The sequence below is a fragment of the Lipotes vexillifer genome, unplaced genomic scaffold, assembly GCF_000442215.2.
Source record: "Lipotes vexillifer unplaced genomic scaffold, Lipotes_vexillifer_v1.1 scaffold605, whole genome shotgun sequence".
Taxonomy (NCBI): Eukaryota; Metazoa; Chordata; class Mammalia; order Artiodactyla; family Lipotidae; genus Lipotes; species Lipotes vexillifer.
The window spans coordinates 1,498,530-1,520,631 of record NW_006774406.1 but is presented as its reverse complement, the minus strand read 5'-3'; the positions used below and the strand labels follow the sequence as shown (position 1 = coordinate 1,520,631).

Here is a 22,102-nt window from a genome sequence, read left to right as displayed (position 1 = left end):
TTTTTTTCTTGCATTATGCGGGCCTCTCACTGTTGTGGCCTCTCCCATTTGCGGAGCACAGGCTCCGGACGCGCAGGCTCAGTGGCCATGGCTCACGGGCCCAGCCGCTCCGCGGCATGTGGGATCTTCCCGAAACGGGGCACGAACCCGCGTCTCCTGCATCGGCAGGCGGACTCTCAAGCACTGCGCCACCAGGGAAGCCCGAGGATTTTGTTTTTTTAACTGTGGAGTTCTGAGTTCTATACATATAGAACTATATTATATGTTATAGATACGTATTATATCTATATAGATATGTATAGATATGTATTATATCTGTATCTATAATGTTATATATTATAGATATGAGTCCTTTGTCAGCTACGTGGTTTACAAATAACACAGTCTGTAGCTCGTTTTTTCACACTCTTAACTGGATCAGTCTTTAACAGAGCACAAGATTTAAATTTTGATGAGGTCCAATTTATTGACTTTTTTTCTTGTATGGATTATGCATGTTGAACAACTATTCACAAGCCCAAATCTGTCCCACAGATTTTTTTCCTGTTTTGCTTCTAAACATTTTATAATTTTACATTTTACTTTAAAATCTAATATATTTTAGATTACACCTTATTTAAGGTGTGAAGTTTAGACCTAGGTTTGTTTATTATCAGTATGGGTGTATGGTATTCAATTACTGCTATTATTCACTTTGTGTATATCCTTTAATCCAGAAATTCTCCTCCTAAGGCTTTTCCCAAAGGAAATAATTAATGTCCTGTCACAGCTTGTGTTTTGTTTTGTTTTTTTCTTTATTTTTCCAAAAGTGCCTGGGCTCCACATACCTCTCTATTCATTCTTATATAAAAACTTAAGAACTTCTCTTTTGCTTTATGGAGACATAATTTACATAACAAAAAATCGATCCACTTTGGGTGTACAATTCAATGGTTTTCAGTTTATTTGCAGAGTTGTACAACCATCACCACAGTCTCATTTTGGAACATTTCCATCACCCTAAAAAGAAACCTTGGACCTATTTCCAATCACTCCTCAATTCCACCCCCAGGCCCAGACAACCACAAATCTATTTTCTATCTCTACAGATTTGCTTTTCTAGACTTTTCATATAAACGGAGTGATAGAACCCAATATCTGATCTTTTACATCTGTTTTCTTTCACTGATCATAATATTTTTGAGATCATCCACGTTGTAGCGTGTCAGTATACATCCTTTCTATTGCTGAGTGGTATTTCATTGTATGGATGCACCACATTTTGCTTACCCATTTACAACTTGATGGGCATTTGAGTTGTTTCTGCTTTTTAGCTATTATGAATAATGCTGCTATGTACATTCACGTACAAGTTTTATGTGGAAATGTGTTTTCACGTCTCTTGAGTAGACCCCTAGAATAATGCTGATATGTTCAAAGGAAAAGCCCAGTCAGATTTTTATTGGAATTGCATTAAGCTAAGGGAATAACTGACGTCTTTACAATATTGAGTCTTTATATCCAGAAAAATGGTGTGTTCCTGCAGTTGTTCAAATGTTAGAACCTCCTTCTAGTTTTTCTACTTAGGTTAATGGGATGCTGTCTTAAATTTCCATTTCATTTTTGTATACTTCCCTTTTGCCCACAAATGCATTCACTGTCTTGTACCTGGAAAGTACATGACAGATACTCGCCAGTCACTTTCTTTGGTGTTAAGGACATGGCAGTGAACAAGGCCTAGCAGCGGCTCTCATTGAGCTTACTTTCTAGCTGAACGAAGGGACAATTCGCCTGAAATCTTAAAATAGCTGTTGAAGTGGTAGAGCTGTGACAGGAATGAGTGACTGAGAATGAGAAGTGGAGGAATCACTGCTCCAGGTAGAGGCCGGGGCCATCTTTCCAATCCAGAAGTTCTCCGAGATGCGACTGACCCAGATTTTTTAGACTAGCATGCACCTAACATTCTATCCTGATTCGTCGGGTCCACGGTGCTGGGAAGAGGGGCTACGCTGGAGAACGGATCTGTGCATCTTTGCTAACTACAGGCCAGGAGGGGACGATGGGTGAGCCACACTCTCAGAGATGAGACACCCTGTGACAAAGCCAGTGAGAATTCCATGACAATCTCATCAGTCTGTAAGATCCTGTAAATCCCTGTAAATTCTTCAGGTGTATTATTTATATGAAGCGGGCTCTTGGCCCATGTGATTGACGGCAAAGCTCTAACGAATGTACTTGTTTGGAGGGTATGAGAAAGGCGGTAGCCAAGAAGAAACATCCCACTCCGAGAATGAGTTTGGACAGAGAAAAACCCCAAGGAGGAAACTGGAGGGGTGCTGCTTGCTAGGAGGAGAAGGTAAGCAGCATTCCTGGGGCCTCTGCTAGTAGGAAGGACAGGGGGCCAGAGAGGCTGCACAGCGAGGAAGGGCCGCTGGTAAGGAAGAGGGGCTTCCCTCTGGAGGCTGAAGACCGTCTGTCTGAGAATCCCACAAGGGTGGGGGGGTGGAGGAAGAAACCCCCCCCCCACCGGAAAACCTCCTAGAGATTTTTACAAACAGCTAGTCCCCCATCATCCACCTCATACAGAGATCCTGTGATGAAAAAGTGTTAGATAATCCATGGAGTGAACACTCCTGATACAATCCTGCAGAGGGAAATAGAGACAGCTGTTAGAATGCAACGTGAGCTTGGTACCTGATTTACGTAGAGAGACATTTCACGAAATGTTTCTTCAGAGATGGACTCAGAGTGGGTTAAACCCTTTCTCTGTCTTCAACACAGGCCCCTAGGTGCTTGTCCCTCTGACGATAGGGAGGTTTTGAATACAAATAACCAGAAGAGCAATTCCCCCCGTGACCCTGAACCTTCTGCGGGCTCACTAATGACCAAGAGAAGGGAGTCAACAGTACCCTCACTAACAGACCAAACGAAGGAGGTGTATAGACACCCACAAGGATAGAGAAATGATAGCAAAGGATTTGCTTGGATAAAGAAAATGCGCCGGGGGGAAGAAACGGATTCAACTGAGGAAAAGTGTCACTGAATACCTCTGGGGTATTGTCCAGAGAAGCAAGGTAGTTAATGAGCTAGGGAAACCTGAAAAGCAGTGTTGCTGAAACAGGCCAGAGCAGAGAGAGCAGAAACAGGTATGTGTTTGCAGGGTAATCCTGAAGGTCAAAGAGGCAAAAGCAAAAATAAATGGCTGAAGACAAACATTCTTAGTTATCTAACCATTATGATAGCTAAGCCCATGTTTTTAAAATTATACTCTTGAAGAATACTTGTGTTTGTAACTAGGTCAAAGTGTCCCGTGGTACAAATAAATGATTGTGTTCTTTTCCAATTTTTAGGGAAAAAAATGTTATCAGACAAAGGTTCACAGTTTTAAAGTTTTCTTCCATAAGTATTCAGTATCTGATGCTTACTCTATGCTTATGTACGAATCTAATGTTAGATGGTTTGTGATTCAATCGAAAAGCATACGTGAATTAATTTTGTTTGGTGTCTGAAAACAGTCCAAGAAGAGCTCTGAGATTTCCAAACATCCCACCTCCTGAAGAAGTTTGAGAATCTAATCCAAGTGAAGGCAAAGTCCAGAGCAGGATAAAACCAAACCCAATATAGCTTCTGTTTTGGAATGTTGCAATTTTACTACATTTTGTACAAACCAGTGTTTCTGGGAAACACAGTGGCCTCATAAACATCACAGAAATGACCTATCCCTGGTTTCCACAGCTTTAAGGGAGAATACGAGGGACCAGAAGACGGTAAGGAATCTTTAAAAGCCAGCTAGGACTTTCTTCAAATCCCATCATTCAATACCAACTATTCAACATTTTGCGTCATTTAAATACTGCATTAATATGCATGGTATCCAAGAGGTTATGCACTATGCCCTTGAGATTTTTATGGCTGCAAAGGCAAAGAGGGAATCAAATTATCTAGTTTGACTTTCCACATCCTTTAAATAAATAGGACATTTGAGGATCACCCAGGAACAGGGTACAAAAATTATCATTTCGACGTGGTTTAGAACCCCGTCTTGCTCAGAGACGGAAAGGCTAGCTGACTTTGTGATGTCTCTACGTGCCAGTAGAGACAGGCACAGAAACCCCGGGAGCTGCTTCCATTGATGGAATCCTCGGGAGCTCTGTAACTTCCTCTGAGTCGAGATCCACAACTCTGTGCACCACCACCCTCCTCGGCCCACAGCCCCTCACCTGTGCCCTCAGCCTTTGCAGACTCCGGGAGAGATTCCTTTACCGCTTACAAACGGAAGCTGCACATATTCTCTGAGTACTTCTAAAGTAAGCCATTAAATACATGTTCCGATGTGTAAGCTCTTAAAGTGGCTGCTGCAAATGACCACTTTTTCTCATTCTCCTCGTTTGCTTTGTGAACTCTCCGCCTTGATCAGAACATACTTATCTCTGTAACTGGGAAAAACATCATTTCCTTGGCAAAAGAAAGTAGAGCTGTAACACTGACTGGTATCAAATTTCCAGAAAGGATAATTTTTCTATCATTTCATTCATATTAATGTCATCAAAAGCCAGAAGTTATAAGTGATTGGGAGGCGTGGGAAGGCAATCTGTGACACAGCTGCCCTTCAGTGAGCTGAATATATTAAACTCTTATATGATTTGCTGTAAGTATTCAGAGCACTACAGACCTTTGTGTCGCCAAACCCTAATCCTGGGAGGAAGTGGCTTTGGAGAATAATAAAGACCAGAAATATTTTGAAGCATTATCTCTGCTTTTTCTGCATATCATCTTCCAGTGTACCACACCAACATTTCAGCTCTGTAAAAAGCTGTGTAATCACTTTACCTCACCTGTCAAGAAATCATGTTGGCATCTTTCTCGCTAGAAAATTAATACTTGTGATGCTTTTCTGACGTCATGATACTTCTGTCTTCTTCAGTATAAAGAAGCCAGCTGAGATTGTTTTCAGTAAGATTTTATAGAAATTCGAAACTAAATTTAGTGTGGTAAAATGTGTGCGCTTTTCCCCGTCAGAAAAAAAAATTTATATTAATATTACCTCGAGCCCACATTAATCATGTAACTTTTTTTGTGGTTCTGATAAGAGTTCTTCATTGGGGAAAAATACTCTATCAAGGCTGATTTATTGGTTTGATGTATTAGACATCTATGTGCTTTGTGATGGTCGTTTGGGGCAGGCAGTTTTCTCTTTTGCTCTATTTATACTCTAAAATGATTTAAATATATTACAGTTGTTACAATGGGGTCATCTGAAGGGGGTGTGTACTAAAAAATGAATTGGGTGGCACGCCCTTCAAATGTAAAATTAATTCCTCCTTGTGGTCGTTTGGCTTCTAACAATCTTAAGCCCCAAACATTAAGATTCTGTAGTTACATGTTCAGTAGGTCAGCAGCGGGGATTCCAAAACAGGGTGAGGTCATGTGAGGCGCACCGCCTGGATTCCTGAACAGTGGAGCAAAGCATGGGACTCACATGATGGTCGCAATGGCCCCGGGCGTGAGATTGAGGAAACCCAGGCCTACTTCAAAACACAATTACTCTCAAAATATCTGACACATTTTCCAAGTGTAGATACATTTTAATTTTATCTTAATCCTTTTGAATAAAATTATATAGGCTTTATAATATCAGCTTTTCTCCTGACATAACATGCATAACTTTTTCCCACTCTTTGTTTCAGAAAGGAAGCAATAACCCGTTTCCAATATGAACTCAAGTTATAGTCTGGCGAGGACTCCTTTCACAGTGATACTTAAGAGGAAACGCTCCTTTTTATTTGCCAATACTCTGTCCTTGGACAGGTATAAAGGTCTCCTCAGTCACCCTAGTCAATCAATCTAATTTCACAAGTCCATAGTCACATACACAAAAAATATATAATTTTGTATTGTTCCAAACATAGGACTAGGACAGTATCTGGCTCCCACACAAGTAGTTGTTCAGTAACTATTTTTTCAGGGAGGGGTAGCGGGGCAGGCACCACAGATGTGCTCCTTTGAAGGGAATTAAGTTGGAAACTGGAGAACAGCACAGAAGTGAAAGGGATCCGGACCCTGCCTTCTGGGACAACAAATAGGAGATAAATGTATGAAAATGCCATTTACTTCCATCAGAGAGAAAATGAAGAAATTTATCCCAAGCTTTACAAGTGCACTTAAAGCCATTTCCAGACCCATCTATGGAGGAAGTGACCATCTTGGTGAAGCTTAGTAACCAAAGGCAAAGGAAAAGCACACTTCAGGATTTATAAACAAAAAAAACCCCACAATGACTGCAGGAGTATCAAAGATTAGAAGATAAGGAGGTGAGAGCGGCAGTCACTGCCCCCTGCCTGGCTGGGACTCACTGGGAACCGCAAAGCACCCTGGGGAACGCTTCCCTGTCTTTGGATCCGACCCAAGCTTCACAGGGAGCTTCTGCCCTCCACTGCATCTCCAGCACCCAATGCATGATGAGCCCCCTGTAAGGATTCACCACCATCATCACAACCACTAACACCTGAATAAGGCTGCACAGGCCTCCACACCTGTACCCCAAGCAACACCTACAGTGGCAGCTTCAAAATTTCTATATAGAATAGGATTAACGATACGATGGGGGGAGGAGCATTTCCGTAGCAAGTACTCAGTTTTTACTTCCCTATATTCACTTAGGGGTGCTTCTTGGGGTGGTGGTGATGATGGGGGCCCGGAGGGCCTCTTCCCCACACCCGCTTCTCCGCGCTGCTCTTGGCCATCTCACTTCTTCCCTACAACCAGCTTGAGAGGGAGGGGTCAGGCAACAAGACACTCAGGCTTCTCACCACCCGCCTCACACCCAACTAGGAGGGGCAGAGCCACTTCAGCGTAAATGGCCTGAATCCAAAGAGGAATCCCAGAGTAGAGTAAACCTGATCTTTCAGAAAGCTGCATTCAGGCCTCACCTCCGCCAAACCCACTTCCTAGAATGACGCATATACCTGCCAAAGCCACCAAGTTTTAATTTCCTCTTCCACTTGAGCTAAAAAACACGCTACTTCCCCGTGTAAGAAACACACATTGGGGACTTCCCTGGTGGTGCAGTGGTTAAAAATCCGCCTGCCAATGCAGGGGACACGGATTCGAGCCCTGGTCCGGGAAGATCCCACATGCCGCGGAGCAACTAAGCCCGTGCGCCGCAACTACTGCACCTGCGCTCTAGAGCCCGCGAGCCACAACTACTGAGCCCATGCACCTAGAGCCCATGCTCCGCAACAAGAGAAGCCACTGCAATGAGAAGCCCATGCACCACAAGGAGGAGTAGCCTCCGCTCGCCGCTAGAGAAAGCCCCCGCGCAGCAACAAAGACCCAAGGCAGCCCAAAATAAATTAATTAAATAAATGTATAAAAAAAGAAGAAACACATATTTGGCCACAGATGTTATGTACTTCCGGGTGCACTACTTGAAACAGAGTTAAAAGCAAAATTCTCTTTCTCTCACACACGGATGCACACAAAGATGGGGGTGAGGTGAATTCTGTCCCCTCATCCCTCAAATGAGAGGACTGGGCTGGAGCAGTGGTTCTCAGAGTCTAATGTGCACACAAATCATCTGGGCATCTCGTTAAAATGCAGATTCTGATTCAGCAGGTTTGGGATGGAGCCCAAGATGCAGCGTTTCTAACGAGCTCCCAGGTGATGCTGATGCCTTTGGTCCACGGACCACACGAGGAGAAGCAAGAGACCAGAGCATCTGAAGGTTCCTTCCCGTTCTAAGCATCTTAACATCTCCGTCAATGGCATGCTTGGCCCCTACTCCCTGGGCCCCTTACACCCATCAGAAAGGTTATGTTCAGGTCATTATGCTCACAAGCCCAGTTACTACACCTTCCCTCCACTGGCCCAAATCTACCCCAGGTCAAGGATGGGATCCATATCCACGAGGTATTCCTTAACTGGTTTTTTTCTCCCCAGTGATCATTTTCTTCTGAAGTCCTCCAGCACTTAGATATTTTGCCCTCCTGCCTCGCATTGGTCACTGGTTATTTTTTGATGAATCTAACTAAATTACAGGCTAATAGGGCCATGTCCCCTAATCTCTTCTTTCTCCGGGAATACTCTCACATGGTCGGCTCCCTTTCAGCCTGCAGGTTCTCAGTGCAAACCCCACTCCTTGGCGAGGCCCTCCCTGAACACCGATAGAAATTATTCTCTCTCGATGCCCCCTCTGACCAGTCACAGCACCCTCTTTTAATTTCTTCATAACACTCATCAAGGTTTGAAATTTCCTCGCTTGTTTACTTAATTGTTTATTATCTGCCTCCCCCCGACCCCAGAGAGGGACTTTGTTTACATTGTTCATCACTCTACCCAGGGGTGCCTAGAACAGTAACTGTAACATAGTAGGTTATTTGTTGAGTGAATAAACGCAAGAATCAAAGAGCTGGGCACACAAGAGGCCCTAAGAAAATGCTTGTGGGATGAGTCAGAGGCCTGTCACGCAAGCACTAATCTTGGAATCTTATGTTTCTTTACTTCTGAAAACGAGCTCCTTCTCTGTGCTTCTCCTTTCCTGCTGGGTACTCACAGCAGCTCACATCACAATTAGTTTTGAAAGGAGCTTGGACATGTGAGTTTTTATTAGTTCTCAGTAGGACAAGTCTTCTACCTGTAGTGCTTGTGGATTACAAGAAATAACGGGAGTAGTGTCAGTGTGGACATTCAGGATATGTTTTGGGAACACAGGGCACATTTAGCTGTGGGTTTCTTTTTCTTTCTTTTCTGTGGTACATGGGCCTCTCACCGTTGTGGCCTCTCCCATTCCGGAGCACAGGCTCCGGATGCACAGGCTCAGCGTCCATGGCTCACGGGCCCAGCCGCTCCGTGGCATGTGGGATCCTCCCCGACCGGGGCACGAACCCGTGTCCCCTGCATCGGCAGGTGGACTCTCAACCACTGTGCCACCAGGGAAGCCCAAGCTGTGGGTTTCTTCTTGGCTGTTCCATTGATGGAGCCCTGTCTGCAAAGCCCTTTCCAAGCTCGGCTTTGATCAGCTTTCAGGCCTGCCAACACACCCTGGTTTCTCACTTTAGACCTCAATTATCTTATGAAGCACACAATCCAGCTTTGACGGTGCCTGGAAAATGGTAGAAAATGCAGGCCATAGGGGGAAACTGAATGTACAAATATGAACCTACTTATTAGAGGAAACAACCACTGGTCAGTCCCTAGAGCCTGGTGATTTGCAAGATTAAGAATGAACGGCGCTGCAGGCAGTCGCGAAGGCTGTCTTTGCCACACGCCATTTGTCTGGAACGGAGGTAAAGGCCCCCGTACGATGTGCTCTACGGGAGCCTCTTTAGACGCTTCATCATTTCCTTCCCTTTGTGGTATAAGCATCTAGGCTTGAACACTGACAACTTTCAGAAACACAAGAAATAGGCTGGATCGTGACCTTGACACAGCATGAGTTTACCCTTAGTTTCCAAACAGAAGTTCTTGAAAGTGATGCTGAGTTCCTTCTCTCAGAGGTTCATTTGTGGAACTCTGGGGAATAAAGGCAGAGGCAAGCTCCAGTCCTTCTGGCACAGCAGTGTCCGTGGGGAAGGGCTAGAAACACAAACCACGTAACCTCTAACTGTGAGAAACCGAAGCTTTCCCATCCTTGGGCTTCTAAGTTCTATTGCTCCATCTAGGCTCTGTTGGGTGTTTTCCTTCTTGCCTATTCTGTTCCAAAAGAAATCTAATGGGGCTTTAATCCACTGTTGCATTTCCTGTTTTCTGTTTTAGCAGGCTCTTTTGTCCTTTGCATGTGCCATGAAAAAAGTGTGAGGCTACCAAGGTATGTAATGGTGGGGATAAAGATCAAAGACTGTGCCCGCTGAAATCTGAATTTCAGCTAAACACCACATAGCTTTTGAGCATATGTTCCATGTGAGATTTTATTTGCTAAATCTATTGCTTGGTTTATTGTTTTCTTTGGTCGTGTTTTTGTTTGTCCTATTGTCTTTTATCGGCACGGGTATGAAGAGGGAACGAGAGGAGGAGGGCTTCCCCGGTGGCGCAGTGGCTGAGAGTCCGCCTGCCGATGCAGGGGATGCAGGTTCGTGCCCTGGTCTGGGATGATTCCACATGCCATGGAGCGGCTGGGCCCGTGAGCCATGGCCGCTGAGCCTGCGCATCCGGAGCCTGTGCTCCGCAACGGGCGAGGCCACGACAGTGAGAGGCCTGCGTACCGCAAAAAAAAAAAAAAGAAGAGAGGAGGAGTGAGATATTTGGTGTCCCGTGTTCAACCTCGAGATAGTGGTTTCCTTCTTCTGCCGTAGAGATGCCAGAAAAAGGCGTTAGAGTCCTTTCTGTGAAGTCCTCAACCTCCAGTCTGAAGACTGTCCTCTTGGTTGTGTTTCTGCAAACTCCTAATTTGCCTCTAGACTGACATGAGTTTGAAATCTGGGTTCTCCAGCAAACTGAAATGAAAGCACCCTTGTAATTGCAAAATGAGGGAGGTAGCAAAGGGGAAAATGTTTCCACTCCCCTGGAGAGTGGGCTTCTTGAGTGGCACTGGGCCATCGCCACGTGGGCCACAAGGGCAGGTGTCATGCAATCACCACAGCTGATCCTGTAACTCCATTTCAGAGTGATTAAGTGCAGAGACCTCCCATGTAGATGCTGGCAAATGTGAACACAATGGGAGAGTGAGGGTAACAAGCTGGGAGAAGATGTGCAGGCTAACGAGGATGATGGCTAAATGTAACGAGTGTTTACCACACGCTAAGCGTTAGTGAACATGAACTAACCTTGTTTAATCCTCACGGTAATGCTATCAGGTAGGTGTGTGTCATGATCCCCATAACAGATGAGGAAACCGAGGCAGAGAAGATTACATCATTTACTTATCTGATCAAATTACGTCGTTAGTTTATGGAGGATACAAACTGGTTCCAGAATATACGGCCCTAAACTACCTCTGTTTCTGCAGCCTGAACAACCTGTGCGATCAGGGCGTGGGGAGAGGTAGGAATCGCTGAGCGGCTGACACAAGCAAAGCCTTTCCCACTGCACGTTCCTGGAGATCAAGGGGGGCCTGAGTGGGCCTACGGCAGGCCAGCCACCATGGCGTCTCCCCTGAGCCGCCCTAGGAGCACAGGCAAGCAAGCCACCAGCCCAGGGTGATGAAGTGATCAGGGTCGGTAAATGGATTGTGAATTACTTATGAAACGGAATACATTACATAACGGTTGTTTTTAAGAAAGAACAGATGAAAGATTTCAGGTCAGAGTTTAATCCAACTAAACTAAGCTCATCTTTTCCCTCTTCTTTTTCCCCAAGGCCTTTGTTACTGTCCTGCTACCACATGTTCCGAATGTTGGGCTGAGCCCCGAGTTCTTGAGACACCGGTGAATTATTATGATTAGGTAGCCTTGGCCCATCAGTTTCCAGCAGGGTGAAAGGGAGTGTCCCACAATCTCAGAAATCATCCCAACTGAACGGCCAGTGTAATTAGAAAGAAAGTAACTCCAGAAGGGCCAAGAGCATCATTGTTCCTTTCAAAATAACGACATAACTTGGAAACCCGTGGGAAGGTATGTTGATGTATTATTACAGAGGTGATAAAGGACTCCACTGGAAACAGACGTGATCTGATTTCCTCTGCTACCCTGAGCTGAAAACAAAATTACCGAAGGTGGTAACACCCAGGTGAAATGAAGCCAAGTTCCAAAGAACTTAGTTTGGGAGGAAGCCTTTGAATAATAAACCATAAATTTCACTGCAGTCACCAACATAAGAAAAATATGTCCCAAGGCCTGTCTGTCTAGAAAAGGATGCTTTTCTTTTCTCCTCAAATCCCTCAAATGAGTTTTAACTGTGCAAATGAGGGCTACAATTTATATAAAAATTTGAAACTATTAACGGCTTAATCCACCTCAGACTGTATTGAAGTTCTGCAGCATGATTCCCGTTTACACAGCTCAGCAAACAGAGGCCCACCGAGGATAGGAGTTGTCCCCCGTGGCCCCTGGCAGCTAGCTGTGTAATGAGATCTTAGATCCAATCTTTGTGCAAAACACCAGTTTATTCCTGGGATTCAAGAAGTCTAGATGCTCAGAGCCAAAAAAAAAAAAAAAAAAAAAAAAAAAAAAAAAAAAAAAAAACCCAAAAACCTTTTCAAATCACTATTAGACCAAGTGATTTCTTCTTTGCAGTGATTTCTCTAAAAGGAAACACTCCAATGTGGGACTGAAAACTTTCCCTTGGTTATGGCTTGTTTTCTAGCATTCTGAATCTGAGCAGGAACAGAGAGGTAGAAGGTGGTGGGTTCTGAACACCCTGATCATCATCCAGCTTCATTATTTGCTTGGAAAGGGGGACAGAGGCCACCTTCCAAACAAGCAGGTGCAGGAGGTTTCCTCTGAGGAAACATTTCTCCTCCACCGCCTCCTGTCTCCCCACCATCTCCATCCCCATATCATCACATTTCTCTCTTTAAACCCGTGAATGTTTGGTCCTTATTGTTCTTTTTGCAAAGTGCAAGCTCTAGCTTTAAACACAAGAGAATGCTGTGCACCTTGAGGAACAATCTTGTAACTGGAACTGTGGGCGGCAAAGCACTCCTGGGTGGGATCCGTGGACCCTTAAACAGCCAGCCAAACTCAGAATATACAACAGCGCCCCCAGCCAAATATTTCTGTCTGGACCCCAAAGTTCAGACAGCACCTGCTCTTCTGTTGCTTTCTTCTTGAACCTCGGCTGCCCCATTTCAATAGATAATTTAAAACTTTCTTACTTTCTTCTCAATTCTCCACGGGGAAATTCCACTTTGAAATTCTTTTTTCCCTGTCATTTTTACTTTACAGTTGAGAGGGCAGGGACGAGCTAGGAAACAGGATTTCTCTCTCCCTCTCGCTTTTTAAAAATGACGTAGGGAGTTTGGACGGCCTCCCTACCCCCGCTTCCCCTCTGATTCTAACCCTGATTCCTGGAGAATGACAGTTTTCCTTTCCATGTTTGCTGATGACCGAGCGGGTCGGAGCAGGAGGGGCTGCCCAGCGAGAACCCCGGAGCCGATTCTAATCTCCGATGGGCCCCAGCTGCCAGCGTCCGGGGGAGGGGCCGAGGTCCCGGGGAGGCTGGCCACAAGGCCCGGCTGGCCTGGAGCGCGAGGACAGCGGACCGCGGCTGGCACGAGCCCCGCGGGGCGCGCAGCTCGGCGGGGGCGGCTCCGCTCGACCGGGCCCGAGTTCGCCGGGGGACAACTTACTGTGTTCGCTCTGCGTCCACACTGCCAACTCCCAAGTGGGAGGGGGGAAACAGCAAAAAGCTGTATCGCATCCGAGAGTACAGGCAACAAAAGAGGAGAGAGGAGAGGGGAGGCGGGGAGGGAGGGAGGCAGGGAGACGGGGGCGCTACCCCGTGCTCCCCGAGAGCGCCCCTCGGATGCTGATGGGGAGCCCCTCCCGGAGCAGCGGCCCTTTCTCTGGGCCCCCTCCAGCCCGCTGCTCAGACAGGTTAGTTGGGAGAAAAAGAACAAAGCTCCCAGCCAGGGCAGGCAGCGGTCCCGGGGCGCCCCGGGGGATGGGAGGGCCGAGGCCGAGGCGCCCGGTGCCCTGCCCTCCCCGCGCGCGCGCGCCCCCGGCCCGGGCCCCCTCCTCCGTCTCCCCTCGCGCCTCCCAGTCCCCGGCGACTCGTCTCACTTGGGGTGGGGGTGGGGGGGGGGGCGGGGGGGGGAGCGGGGGAGGAGGGGGGGGACGGGGGGGCGGGTGCGCCCCAGAGCTGCCGAGTCGGGCCGGGTACCGACTGCCATCCTGCAGCAATTTCCCTGTGTCATGGCTCCGGTCTCTTAGCAACAGCCGCGGGTCCGACCGCCCCGAGCCGAGCAAGCCGCCACCGCCGCCGCCGCCGCCGCCGCCGCCGCCGCGGGCTCAACTCCACCCGGCGGAGCCCGGCGCGCCGCAGCCACACAAAGAGGCGCCGGGCCGGCCGGGAGCGCCGCAGGAGGGCACGGCGAGGGACCGGGGCGGCGGCGGCGGCGGGGAGAGCGGCTCCAGGCAGGATGCAGGATGCGGAGAACCTGACACTTCTCGGAAACTCTTGGAAATGGCTCCCGCCCCGGCACTGTAGGGGGCTGCGCACCCCGGGCGGGCGCTCGCCCCTGCTGCGCTGCTGAGCCGCGCTCGGATGGAGGGCCCCGAGGCGCTGTCCCTGCGCTCCGCCGTCGGCTCGGGCTGAAAAAGTTTCTCCATGGTTCCTTTGTGTAGCCCGAGCGCCCGTTCTCTGGCTGCGAGCTGCCCCAGTCTTCCCGGGTAAGTGAGCGATATTGTTTGCTTACAGTGCTGCCATTTTGAGCAATTCTGTCTGTCCCCGGCCCCCGAGCGGCCCCTCCCCAGCCCTCCTGCCCGAGCCCGGATCCCCCGGGCGGGTGTTCGGGAGAGTAATCTTCCTGGGCGGGCTACACGGCATGCGCTGCCCAGATAAAAGCGAGTTCAGGATTGCCCTCACTTCGCTCCTGCCTGTTTTCTTTCCAGAGGCGGACTCCCAGCTGCTGCACTCATGTGACTCCAACATAAATAAGCAGACCTAATAAGAAGGGCAAGGGGCTCGCTGCCCTGCCAGTGAGGGACCGGGGGTCGAGGACCTGGGTCGAGTCCCGGGCAGGGCAGGGCAGGGCGCTCCCAGTCCTGTGGGCTCTGAGCCTCAGACACCGAGTGGGGCTTAATCCATCATGAGCCGAGAACTTGAATGTCTCTCTTGGAAGCGGTCGTATTTTTAGACATCCCTCCTTTGCTTCCCCATCCTCCATTCCTTAACCACCCAAAGACCAGCACCAGGCAGTAAATTGCTAGGGCAGCCAAGCTCGAATGATAAGTTTCTTTTCCTGCGTTCTGTATGAAGAAAACCTCAAAGGTGGGTTTTCCGTGCCATCTGACCTTTATCAGTATTTCCCGTCAGATGGAAATACATAATAAAGGAGTTCTGGCTTCAGCAGAGCTGAAGGAATAATAAACTAGGGAGTTAATTACTAGCTATTAAACTAATTTTAAAGATCTTCTGTAAACGATTTGTTGAAACCCATTCCAGTCTTCCTTACACTCCACCCAGAGCCAAAGCTGCCTTGCTGAGGTGAAATACAGGTGTGGACCTTCCTCTCCCAAGACGTCCAGCATCCATATCAATGCCCAACAGAATGTTAGTTAGCCTTTCTCTCCTCTGGGAGAGCCCCCTTGCCAACTGAGTCTGGGTTTGCTTCTAAAATGTCTGGCTTCCTCAATCCTTCTTAAAATAATCACAGATCTTCAGATTATTACATTACAGATGCTAGAGCCTGAGCAGTCTTTGTGTTACAACTACGTAATGAATGTGTTCATTTGGGGGTAGGAGGAAGGGATGGACAGTAAGCTACTCTGGTTTGGGGTTTGTTTGTTTGTTTTTTTCAATCTGTACTTACTGGTGCAGCTCCTTAAAAACAAAATTCAAAAGGTTTATAGATGTCTCTCTACTAACCCCCTGTGACCTGCCTCATGTCTAACCCCTCTCTAACCCACCAGGCAGTCCTCCTTACTGAAAACCAACCAAGTTCAAGGAGATACTGATTTGCAAACATCAGAAATAGTTGATTACCATTTGATTTTCCACCAGTGGAGGAATGATCCTGCCTGAACTGGTATGATGGAGGTGAATCAAGGGCCAAAGCTCTTCACCCAGGCACCAATTAAAAGCAAAATTCTACCGAAGTAATCCCACATTTTCAAAGGGTAATTTATTCTAAAACATTATTTTATAAAGGATATAATTCCCAAAGGCTTGTGAGTGATATCTAAGCCTTTCAATTTCATACAATGCCCTTAATTTTAACATCTCTATTATAGAAGGGAACACAACCAATGGAACAGAAAATGTGTTACTCTGGGGATCCAGTAGGATTGAAATTTTTAGAAGCTGACAGATATCCACAGAGATGCGTCTGTGCATTTACCTACCCAAGCTTTATTATAAACACCTAAACTTCCTATAGGAGAGTCCATTGACTGTTGCTGCCCTCCTTTCCTAAAAATGACCTCATAAGAAAAAGATGAAAACAGCTCTCACTTGGGGAAATGTCATTCTACAAATCGTTATTATGTAGACTGCTGTACCTAGTTAACTGCCTCCTCATTTGAATATTTGGATTGTTTAGAATGTGCTGTTGGCACAGTAATAAGGGGTCAGATCGCTATTATGGCAGAGTTTGTTTTTTAGTTTTTGTTTTGTTTTGGTTTTAGATTGGAATTTTCCCATATGAGAAAAAGATCTTTCTCTTGGAGATTCTGGGGGACTTCTCAAATTCCCTGATGAGATCTAGCACATGATACCTTTAAGGGACTTCCTCTGAGGGAAGAGAGGAAGCCAGAAGGAAGAGCGCAGTTACATAACCAGTTACCTAAAACTAAATATTCCACCCCAAGAAGCTGTCCAGATGTTGCAAAAGAGAAATGAGGAAGCGGCTGTGAGAGGGATCAGCTTGCCTCTAGCTGTAAGAACAATGATGGCTGGGAGACCAGTTGGTGGAGGGAGCCATGGTCAGAGCACTGACATAGTTCTCTACTGTTCTCCTAGCCATGAACTCTTTATTAGTTATCTCGGGTAAATAATCCATCTGCCAGGATATGACTTTTAATTCCCATCCAGTGAAATGATTTCCTTTTGTCTTTATAAATCAGTAACTTTTGTGACTGTTTTCGGGACTGTGGGCCCCACATTGACAGATCTCTGTGCTCCGTTAGAGACTTGGAACTCTGGGGCAGCTCCCTTGAGAAAGGCAGGAAAGCCCTTGCCCACTACCGCCGAGTCCCACATTTATTGATAGCTTTTACTAATGGTCAGAACTCCGTCGGCTGTCAGGCAGGAGCATTTGAAATGAGCACTGCTGGAATAGTACCTACAGAGTGAGTGGAGGATGCGCGGGGGAGAAGGAGGTGGACTCTCAGTGTTTTGTCGTCTCTGATCAATTATTGCAACAGCGCTTCTCTTCCCTAATCCATTTCCCACACCCCCTGGTCTCTACCTAGGGCACTCCCGTTAGCGGGTAATGGCCCTGGGACAAGGGACACGCACGTGGTGGGATCCGGGAGTGGGACCATGGCAGCGCGTGGGATGTTGCTGCAGCCAAGCCTACACCCTCTGACTGTCTTCCTCTGCTTTGCAGTGGGAGGAGGTGGCGGAGCAGCTAGTGGGCAGCTGGTGCCCCCCCCCCACCGCAGCACAGGTCTCCGCCCCAGGGGCTAGCCCCTCACTGCACCCGCTCGCAATGATCGCCACCGGCGGCCTGCTGAGGATTTCCGCCAGAAAGCAGGATCCCCTCCGCCCCCCGAGCCAAGTCCCCAAGCGCAGGCGGAAAGCCAAGAAGAGGCGCAAGAACGACGTGGTGGTGGTGAAAGGCAAGCTGAAGCTGTGCTCCGTCTCCGGGCTCATCGCCCTCTGCGGGATCCTGGTGCTGCTGGTGGGCATAGCCTTGGCGGTGGTGGGCTACTGGCCCAAGGCCAACGGGACCAACAGGGAGGGGGGTAAGCAGCTGCCGCCCGCGGGCAGCGGCCACCGCGTCCCCACCATGACCAACAGCAGCAGCAGTGGCAGCAGAAACCGGTCCAGGAAGCACCCGGGGCCTCCGGAGGGTGTCACCGCCAGTTCCGTGGGCGCGCCCAGGAGCGCGCCTCCAGCACGGTCCTCCGCGCCCTCTTCGTCCTCCCCTACGTCCGTGGGCTTCTTCTTCCGCATCTTCTCCGGCTACCTACATTCGGACAAGCTCAAGGTCTTTGGGCCCCTCATCATGGGCATCGGCATCTTCCTCTTCATCTGCGCCAACGCAGTGCTCCATGAAAACCGGGACAAGAAGACCAAGATCATCAACCTGCGGGACCTCTACTCCACCGTCATCGACGTGCACAGCCTCCGCGCCAAAGACCTGGCAGCCGCCGCGGCTGCTGCAGCCGCCGCCGCCTCCTCGTCCTCCGCCCCTGTCTCGGCGCCCCCAGGGGCGGCGCCGCTCAACGGCTTCCTCAGCTACGTGCAGTCGCGGGGCCTGGAGCTGAAGCCCGGAGGCTGCGGCGGCGCCGGGGACGCCTTCGGGGCGACGGCGATGCTGGGCAGGGGTGCGTGGCCCCACCCAGCGGCGCTGGGCGGGGGCGGGGCCCGGGGCGCCGCGTCCCCACCAGACCTGGCCTCGACCCCGCGCCGCCCGCGGGAGCCCCAGAGCCTGGCGGAGGCCGTGTACAGCATCTACCGCGAGCGCTCCGGCGCGGCCGGCGGTCGCCGCGCCGCCGCCGCCCCCGCGGCCGCCAGCAGCAGCAGCAGCCCGGCGCCCTGCAGCCCCCCCGAGAGCTGGGGGCGCCAGAGCACCGCCAGCTCCCTCGTGGGCTCCTCGCTGAGCACCTTCGCGCTGCTGCCCCTACCGGGGGACCGCGACGGGGATAGGGACGCAGCGGGCGCGAGCCGCGGCTGGCAGCGGCCGCCCGGGGAGCGCGGCTCCCGGGAGATTCCGCGGGGCGAGCTCGACCTGAGCTTGACCGACCTCCGCGGCGCCCGGGGCGGCGCGCGCTGGGCGCCCCGAGAGCCGGAGGAGCCGGCGGGCGCGGCGGCCGCGTGCACCGCCAGGGGGCAGGGCGGCCGCCTGCCCAGGACCGGCAGGTACGCGGCCCTGCGACGCCGCAGCACCAGCGGGCTCCCGGACTACCGGGCGCCCTCGTCTCCCGAGCCCCCGCCCGTCTCGCGCAGCGCGGACCTGGACTCGAGCGTCCCGGCCCCACCTGCCTCCCCCGAGCCCCGGCTGCGGCGGGAGCGCTCGTCCCCCGCCGGGCCGGACTCGCCGAGCTCCCAGTCGGATGACCCGTCCTGCAGCAATAAGGGCTACACCCCGCTGCGGGAGGCCGGCACCTCCCTGGAGTCGGTGGTGGACCCGGTGGCTGGTGAAAGTCCAGACGGTGATGCCGCCACCTCCCCGGGGGCAGAGCAGAGTCCCCCGGAGGGTCCTGGCCAGAAGCCCCCAGCGGGCAAGCCCCCCCAGCGGGTGCAGAGGCAGTTTACAAACGAGGAGAAACTCTTCATGATTTCCCGATCTCACGCCCCAGCGGTCGAGGACGGAGAAGTGGAAACTACTGGCATTTAGGGCAAGAGGAGGCGAGAAAAGAGTGAGAAAATGGGAGAAACGCCCGCTCGAAGCAGTGAGCTTAACAGTTCCCTCTGTCCTTGGGGATTATCCGAGGAAATCGTCCACTACCCAAAGAGCTGCAGAATGTTAGCCTTGAATTGCGTTCACGAGATTCCTGTAGATAACTCCAGGCAATTTTTTTTAAAAAAAGCAAACTAGTCTTATATGTCCGATGGTGATTGTATGTTCTATGAAAACCAAATGTATTAAAAGGTCAGCAATCTAGTTCATGGATAAAATTCTCTGAATTTTCTTAGGATCAAAATAATATATTTTTGACAGTAACTGTGCACTTTACTCCAGCTTTTTTTTTTGGATCCCTAATTTCCCTAACCTGTACTCTGCCGCTGGTTTTGTCCACAGCTGCTTGTGAATGACAAGCTTTTTGCCTCCTATGCTTTTGCGGAGCATAGAAGGGTCTATCTCAGTTCTCTGAGAACTGATATTACTAAATGAAGTCAAAGCCAAAAGCATGAGTTTGTCGGGAAAGAGCACCTTCCTCGCCCCACCCCACTCTGCTCATCCAGTTGCCCAAAGGCCTCTCTATTTTTGAAAAGGGAATTTACATTTTGCTACTAGGGCGTCTAATGGAGACCAGAGGGGGCCAGCACCTAGATGGACTGTTACATTCCTAAATTTACTATATCAAGTACACGATACTTTATGGAGTACTATCACACCTGTACTGAAAATAGCATTAACATGAAAAAAATCTTTTTTAATAAAACAAGTTTCCAAACAAACAAACATAATACTCCCTCATTTTGCCTTGGAACTAATACTTCTAACACACATAAAACATTAAGCAGTTGAGCTGATAACTCTAAGATATTTTGCTATGATACTGCTACTGCGATTCTAGCTCTCTTCCCGCAAAGTGCTCAGCAACATCCTCACTCAATCAAGTTCCATCATATTTTTATCTTTTAAATATAGGGTAGAATTGAACATTTGGGAGTGTGTCTTTCCAAGAGAATGAAACATTAAATAAACTAATTTTCTACAGTATTTCCAGTTTACCTCTAAGTATTAATTTACAGAGCATCAGGCTTAATGTTCTGCTGTCATCCTCTTGGAGTTGACCATTTGATTTTTGTTTTTAAGTTCATGATCTTGAATCCGTGGCCTATATAGGCTAGCAGGTGATGTTTTAATAATGTGGTAGCTTGTTTATGCTTGACTTAATTAAAAGTCCGTTAGTTAATTTTCAAGACCAGTAGACAAACAGTAATTAACGTACCGTTCTGATGCCCTCTTCCGTGGAGTGTGAGCTGAGCATCTTGGGAACGGTATGGCTTTTTTTCACCTACTCGGTTACAAGTTCTACAGTTACGCACAGCTCAGGCTATCATTGCAGGAAGTTAAAATGCTGATTTTCAAGGAAAACCTTGTCAAAGGTATGGTCATATCGGCGCCCATGAGTGAAACAGTGGGTCCAGCGGAAAGAGTGCAGATTCATGAGTGAGGCTGGACCCCAGCTTTTGGCATTTGCTAGCTGTATAGCCTTGAACAAGTCACAAATGCTGAGTCTCAGTGATGCCATCTATAAAAGGAGAGTTACTAGACAAACCTCATAGAGCTGTGAGAGGTGGGACAAGGGGTCCTGTGGACAGAGCCGGGTTGAGTGCTTGGCTCAGAGGAGTACTCAGAGATGGTGGTTATTGGAATTGTTACCATTATAACAGTGTCTGAATGCATGCTGGAGAAGAATGGGCCTTCCCTCCCCTTGAGCTCAAGAAATCCCAGGCTCAAATCTGGAATATCCACTTACTATCTGTGTAACCTTAGGCAAATCACTTAATCCCTCTGGGCCCCTGGTGGAAGATACAATCTCTCTGATTGCCTTCAGGTGTGAAAGCTTTACTTAAATTCAGGGTATCTGTCTTGTCCCGGATATAATCGCATCATATTTGTACACATACAGCTTTGCCAGATGATATACTACGTCATAAACTACCATTCAGCGTCACATTCTGTGGTCAATTTTGGAAGGACCTAATTTCTTCCCAGACTGAATTTGCATTAAGCTAATAACACACCTTAAAGCTGTGGATTAATTTATTTGGCTCTTCCATAGAGCAAAAGTGAGTTTCCTCTAAGAAGGGTGACAGGTGAGTATAATCATACCTCCAGGTAGCGTTAAATTTCAAGTCTCAATTGTTTCATCACACTTACAAAAGTATTTCAAAATTTCCTAGTTTTTCTTCTCCATTACCTTGCATACTGGGTAATTTATATACTGAGAGAGTTTGATGAGTTGTCTAAAAGGGAAAATAGGTTCTAGTCCTCTAAAATGCTATTTCCAGTCCTCAGAAAATATACTATAAAACGTTTAGCAAATAATTAAGCCACTTCCTCTTAGTTTAACTAAGGGGCAGGCAGAATATTTATATCTTACAAACTTTAGAAAATGCAGTCCAACCAATTGACTAGGCTTAACAACGCTGATTGCCTTGTTATATTAATCAGATTAAATAAAAACTTCTAGCTCGTATTGATCTGGACACAGGCCCTCTGAAATTAAGTAACTTCAGCAAACATCTATCTTAACCATTAAGCAATTTAACTGGATTTTTTTTTTAAGCTGGAGATAAAGAATGAGCCCAATTTTCCAGATCTTGGGAGGAGCTGGGCTGCTATGAGACCTCAGAAAGGAATCCTCTGCAGTTACGACCATAGCGATCCGCAATCCTTCCCTTTCACAGGAGCAGAGAGCTTCTGCAATAATCATGTTAAGTGTTTACTTACTACTTTCTATGGGCCAAGTTCTCTTCTGCCCGCTCTGGACGTATGATCTCGGTGACTCCTCACTCAGTCCTCACTCAGCTCTATGGAGGTAGGATTATTATTATCCCCACTTTACAGAGAAGGACACTGAGATCAGAATGATGGAGTACTCACCCAGCTTACACAGCTGGTGGATGGTGGAGCCAGGATTTACACAGAGTGTTGAGGATTATCTGTACCCACTGGCACATGCTG

The 22,102-nt window shown here is 48.4% G+C and overlaps 2 protein-coding genes across 2 annotated transcripts in view; both read left to right on the top strand.

The window, feature by feature from the left end:
• L3MBTL4 (L3MBTL histone methyl-lysine binding protein 4) overlaps nt 1-14,061 on the top strand; it is a 431,526-nt gene extending 417,465 nt beyond the window's left edge. The window contains exons 21-22 of the mRNA XM_007449164.1: nt 13,032-13,278; nt 13,785-14,061. Coding sequence (XP_007449226.1) covers nt 13,032-13,278; nt 13,785-14,061 — 524 coding nt within the window. The remainder of the gene's footprint in view (nt 1-13,031; nt 13,279-13,784) is intronic.
• Nucleotides 14,062-17,190: 3,129 nt separating this feature from the next.
• TMEM200C (transmembrane protein 200C) lies at nt 17,191-19,084 on the top strand. The gene has a single exon (XM_007449161.1). The coding sequence runs from the start codon at nt 17,225-17,227 to the stop codon at nt 19,076-19,078; it is 1,854 nt and encodes a 617-aa protein (XP_007449223.1). The 5' UTR covers nt 17,191-17,224; the 3' UTR covers nt 19,079-19,084.
• Nucleotides 19,085-22,102: the final 3,018 nt, after the last annotated feature.

Coding starts and splice junctions, on each gene's coding strand:
- TMEM200C (XM_007449161.1), top strand. CDS start 17,225: ATGATCGCCACCGGCGGCCTGCTGAGGATTTCCGCCAGAAAGCAGGAT.